The sequence below is a fragment of the Bremia lactucae genome, assembly GCF_004359215.1.
Source record: "Bremia lactucae strain SF5 chromosome Unknown BlacSF5_NotPlaced_9_SHOA01000002.1_551695bp, whole genome shotgun sequence".
Taxonomy (NCBI): domain Eukaryota; phylum Oomycota; class Peronosporomycetes; order Peronosporales; family Peronosporaceae; genus Bremia; species Bremia lactucae.
This window is the reverse complement of record NW_027152021.1, coordinates 301,706-307,696: the sequence shown is the minus strand read 5'-3', so window position 1 is coordinate 307,696 and position 5,991 is coordinate 301,706. Positions and strand designations below refer to the sequence as shown.

The window sequence follows — 5,991 nt, the reverse complement described above, 5'->3', positions numbered from 1 at the left end:
GCAGAGATGACAGTACATCTCTCTCGTCTCTTGAAAAAAGACGAGAAATGGTTATGGAACGCTGATTGTCAGCGTTCATTTGAAGGAATCAAGCAAAGCTTGATGCAATCGCCCATATTGGCGATTGCGGATCAAGACAGACCATTCCATGTGGTCTGTGACGCCAGCGATTTCGCAATCGGCTGTGCGTTAATGCAATACGATACAGATGGCGCGGAGCGCGTCGTCTGTTACCAATCGCGTCAGCTGCAACCAGCTGAACGCAATTACTTAGTGCATGACAAGGAACTCCTTGCCATGAAATATGCATTGGCTAAATATAGGGTCTATCTCCTAAGAGATAGACCGTTCATCGTATATACGGACCATGCGTCATTACGCACGGCCGTCAATAGCCCACACCTCTCGCAAAGAATGGCGAGGTGGCTATCCTTCTTCGCGGAGTATAACTTCTCCGTCGAATATAAACCAGGACGACTTAATGTCGTCGCTGGTGCGTTATCACGCCGACCCTATTTCGAGTCAGCTGTGCACCCCAACAATGAAAATAATCTTACTGTTGCAACACTCACTACGAGTGTTCCGTCATCAACCTTAGTTGATGACATAAAGAAAGCCTATAAAGAAGATAAGGACCTTCTATGTCTGATGGATCATTTAATGAATCCATCCGATAAATCTTTTAAAGATCTACCGGCTTTATATCGATCGTCATCCGATCGATACACAACACGTAACGGCTTATTGTATTACACAGCCGTTACCGGCGCCCCACGTGTCGTCGTCCCGACTCACAATGATTTGCGCTTGCGCATCATGTATGAGTGTCACGATGCACCAACAAGTGGACATCGTGGACGTGAGAAGACTTACCTCATAGTAAGTCGCGACTTTTACCGGCCCGCCAGTATCAGTTCGTGCGCAAGTACATTCGTGCTTGCGAGGTATGTCAACGGGTGAAGCCTAGCCCTTCATCCCGTGCACCTCTTCAACCTCTACCACTTCCGGCAGAGTGTTGGCAGTCCGTATCTATGGACTTCGTCTTCGGATTTCCCGAAGACGACCACAAAAACAATGGAATCCTTGTTTTTGTAGACAGATTCAGCAAGATGGTACATCTTGCTGCGGTACCAGAGTCGATTACAGCTCCGGGTTGTGCCCGTGTCTTTATCGATACGGTATTCAAACTTCATGGGTTACCCCGTGAATTGGTCTCGGATAGAGAATTACGGCCTACGGTGGAGTATTGGCAATCCGTGTTCCGATCTCTCGGAACACGGCTGACTATGTCAATATCCGATCACTTAGAAACGGATGGTCAAACAGAACGCGTAAATCGCGTCCTCGAAGAGATACTTCGAGATTACGTCCAATCGTATCCGAATTGGCGCGAGTTTTTACCGATGGTCGGATTCGCCATCTCTAGACTCGAACGCAATAACACGTTCATGCCCATCTACATCTGTTTGTAACAGAGAACTGCCAATGGCAAAATTTGATCCGTCACAATTTGCTCTCTCGTACCATTCCAGCCTCGTGCTTAGCACGGAAGAAATTGTCAATGATCTGACACTACTCCCTTGGTAAAGGTCATTGTCTTGTGACGCAGTATTTGGTTCCCGGAGGGACCAAGTCAATTTCATGATGAACACCTTTATCTGGAGGAAAAACAGATTGTGTATTATTACATACCACATCTTGGCATTCATTCATCAAGAAAATAAAAGGGATCCGTAGGATCTTCAAGGATCGATGACCCATTTCGCGCACTAAGTGCAGCTTTTGTGTCATCCAAGACAGCTTCGTTTAGAAGTGACAATGAGTTTAACGCAATTGTTGGTCGAATGACCACCATCTCAGATAAGTCGCCAGCCTTTAAGACTCGGCCACACTCATCAATAGACATTTCGGCTAGCTCTAAAGGAGCATGTAACGAAGGGATTGCCGCAAGGCTAACTCCCCCTTCAATGTTACCGGTTACACCACTTACAAGCGCATGTAATTGCTCACTCGTATCACTTTGTGAGGTTATAAAAGCTTCGCGTCTCCCCTATCTTAGAGAAAGACGATACGCCTCTTAGAGGCCGGGACATTTACGTCCCCGGATTTTCCAGCCTGTACTGGTTCTATGCAAGACATGGTGTCTTATTTGACATCCGATAAGGGTTACTCAACTTCCTTATCCAGCGAACGTTTACGTGTCGCTTCACGTGCATCAGACGGGTTTGACCCAAATTGCTCTGGCGAACCGCCGAAAGTGTCACTACTGACACTCAGTATGATGCAACCTCGACCGACAATACTCGGTGGACTTAAACGTGCCACTCCACGTATCTCAGGGATATTGCACCCGTGATGATTCGGCCTTAGGCCAACAATGCTCTCAGCAATCAGTGAATCGTTATTACAACGAGTGTCACTCGACGGAGTACGTGCTGAGCCACTTCTTTCTGCTGAGTCGGGCTCAGAATTAATGTTCTTAACATTGGAGTTTATTAACTCAAACATTCCAATGTCTAAAACACGGACAGACTCATTTACTGAAAATCAAGGACGAGACAGCGTTCTATACTGCCAAAGTACAGAAACTTTGTATCTAATTTCAATGGAACTTTGGGAACAGTAACACGAGTTCCAGTTGCTAAGCGAACAGTGATTGTATCACCTTCATGCGCTTTAAGCGCTCAACGTATTGTTGACTTCCTTCAAGGGAAAATCGTCGAGCATAATTGCAAGACGCTCCTGAGTCAATTAAAATTGACCACGGCTTATCACAGCCCTTTACAGTCGCTTGAGCGACTAGCAAGCCAGGCTTGTACTCTCGCCCCGTGTTATTAAGCACCGAGCTAATTGGGGCTAGGTTCTGTTTACTCTCACCTCCTAGAAGTTAAACAGAGCCTGGGTCTTCCCCAGTAGGGCACCCCGCACCTACTGGGTATCGACGTTTTCCCGCACCGTACCAGATCTGTGGTATGGGTCGGAGTTGGAGCTTTTTCGAGCTTTACGCGAATTTCGTAGGGGGCAGGCAAGGCGTAAATGTTTCGTGCTTCCGCACATAGAACATCTACGGATGATCTTATGCTGTTCCACAGCTTGAAGAGCCTCTTCTCCTTCCTCAACGAGGCTTAAATCCATAGGTTCCGCTCCATTGACGGAACCCATGTGCTCGAAGAGCTTGTCCGGTAAGAGGCGTGCTAAGTAGCAGGATGAGATCAGAAAAATTCCGTCCAGGCAACGCCCTCATTGAGACACCCCATAAAGATTGTTACGACAATTGCTTTTTGCACCGGGTCTTGATGTATAGATGCAATGTGAGTTTTCAACTCCTGGACAAAGTCCCCTAGGGTTCTTTTACCCTGTCGAGTCGCTAGGAGCCATGCTCGCATGCGAAAAGCCTGATCAGGCGGTGCAAACATGCTGGTCATTTGCTGTTTCAGCGAATCCCATGAGAGAAAAGCGTCGTTTATGGACGTGCTGCACGATAGTGCCCACTCCATGGCTCTACTTCCAAATTTGGATATGGCCATAGCCACCTTTTGCCATTCTGTTAAGAACAAGGCGGAATCAATGGACGTTCTCATCTGCTTAATAAAAAAGGGAGATTTTCTCCATTTTTTCATTAGATGTCTTCACATTTACAGTTAGAGGGCGAGCCCTCGGCTCTGAGTCAGGTACAGAGATGTACCGGGTTGGCATAGATGCCGCTATGTGGTTCTGTACCTGACCGATCAGGGAGGCTTCGTACCGCATGAAGGCTTTAAGCCGTACATGCACGACCTCTGGTCCCCCGGAGATAATAAATGTCACGTGCTCAAGCCCAAATAAGGTTTTGAGCTTGTCATCGGCGCGTTACGCTTGTGACAGTTCTGGAACCTCTTTTATTTTCCTGAGGGTTTAGTCTTGTAAGGACTTAGGCGTAGATTGACTACGATGGCTACCAGGTGTAGCGGAGCCACCTCGCTCCTAAAGTCAGAGGAAGAGTTTCAGACTCAGATAGTCACTTAGTTCATTTAACTAATGGGTTTAACAACTCGGGGAGTCGTACAAGCTTATAAAGCTTAATGAATCCTAGTTCAAGGGATTCAGGGGTTCGTAGAACCAAGTGGCAACTTGTGCCCAAGAGGATATACCTTAGAAAGGCGTCTAATCTTACAGATCAATGCGCAGGCCTTAGAAAGGCACTTGACGCTTTAAGATCAAAAGGGGAACTGCACTTTATTTATTATTTGAATCGAAAAACATACCCTAGCTAATTTAAAAATAGATTTTGGCCCGCCAGCTGTAACTATTTTAAAATTAGATAAAAGGGTACTTTGCCCATAAAGTAAATGTACCACAACAACTGTTCTCCAATCGATGGGTGCCCCATTACACTCATAAAACCTCTACCGTATGACCTTATGAGATTGCATATCGCATAACGAAACTTTATTTAACTTATAGATTATGGCCGTCGGTACAGCGACACCCCAATTTTGGTATAGCGACACCCCACTTCTGTACCAGCAGCTGGTACAGCTATTTTAATATATACTATGCACCAAAACAGAATTATGCTTCAAAATAACTCACTCAAAAAGCTCACCCCATTTTTTGGTAGTTGCATAATCTACTTGCACTGCAATAATGTCTCTAAACTCACCTTCAAACTGCACCTATATTTCCCTTGAGCTTGCAGAGGAAGCAGTAAGAAACCTCGCTTTGCAGGAGGGTTATGCAACTAAGAGAAGGAGGGTTAAAAAGGATAGTTCTGACAATGTTAGGAAAGTTTGGCTTGGTTGTGCCCATAAATTTGCGCATTGGGAATTCCTTGTCAATCCCTCTGCACAATTCTCGTCAAGATGCCAAGCTAGACTTAATACAGTGGTTTGCTTGGGCTAATCGACTTATCGTATTAGCTCTTAATTCAAGCAAGGCAGCACCCTTAATTGTTCCATCAGCTACTAGTGCGCGCTACCTACTGTAAACTGGTTTGTTAGCTACTTTCATAAATGCCTGGTTGCGTGTTTCACAATGTGACGCTTCGTAAATTTTCATTGCGATGGGCTGTTGTTCACTGCGCATAATAAATCAATAACAATATGAGGGCCTCACGCTTATGAAGTGTGCTCATCAGCAACAAGCACACAAACCGTAAAGCTTGCACTCGCTCAGCACATGGTGGGTAAGTCGAAAAGTACTTAAATCGAGATTTTTTTTCGAATTGACACAGTGAAGTGTTCATTTAAATACTAGCGCGAGGAAACTAAGCACGCTTGCGCCATAAGTCTTAGCCCAATCGAGTCGGCATCTAGCTCTAGCTTGCGTGAAAACGGTAAATCCACGGCGAGCTTTACAATCTATAGAATTGTGCAACCAAATCAGTCCGACAAAGATACACATCAATCAATATTTTGTACCAGGTCACTTATCTATCCATAGTCTGGATAAACGAGCGTCAGCAAGCCATAGACCAGCAGACTAAATGAAAAAATTTCCGCGCCGTGACCTGCCTCATCCAGGTCAAACCAATTGATTACTTAATAAGCATTGCTAGCAATCAAGAATAAATCGTTTACTAACGGGCGAGGCCGTGAGCGGCTTCGTGAAACATAACCGCTGCTAAGGTGTCCTCGTTGCTCAAAATCTTCAATATGCCTGAGTGTACAAAGACTTTGCCACCAGTAAGGCAGAAGGTGTAACGGGGCACTACAAAAGTCCATTTCGCACTGCTTCAGTTGCGAGTGGTGCCTTACGTCAGTTCACGTACACTAGTACGTGCACAGGAAGACTTCTCTTTAAGGTAACTAACTACCTTAAAGAGGGTTAAATGAGGATTTTGTATTGCAATAATTAAGTTTCTCTTTATTCTATCTGTGAATGCTAACTTAATTATGAACTAATACTAAACATGCAATTGAAATCTTATCTGTCTCTCTCTCTTTGTTTACGTTTACAGCTGATTAGTCTGCGGGATAAATAGATATAACGGCTTACACCTATTTATGGATA

At 45.1% G+C, this 5,991-nt stretch overlaps 2 protein-coding genes across 2 annotated transcripts; both read right to left on the bottom strand.

Annotated features, from left to right (window-relative positions):
• Positions 1–4,953: 4,953 nt before the first annotated feature.
• Positions 4,954–5,224, bottom strand: CCR75_002953 (uncharacterized protein; the record flags this gene model as incomplete). Its single annotated transcript, XM_067961050.1, has 2 exons — positions 4,954–5,056; positions 5,133–5,224. 2 exons carry the CDS (start codon positions 5,222–5,224, stop codon positions 4,954–4,956), a joined length of 195 nt encoding a protein of 64 aa, XP_067823380.1.
• A 7-nt stretch (positions 5,225–5,231) lies between these two features.
• On the bottom strand, positions 5,232–5,593 carry CCR75_002954 (uncharacterized protein; the record flags this gene model as incomplete). Its single annotated transcript, XM_067961051.1, has 3 exons — positions 5,232–5,339; positions 5,433–5,488; positions 5,563–5,593. The coding sequence occupies 3 exons, from the start codon at positions 5,591–5,593 to the stop codon at positions 5,232–5,234; spliced, it is 195 nt and encodes a 64-aa protein (XP_067823387.1).
• Positions 5,594–5,991: the final 398 nt, after the last annotated feature.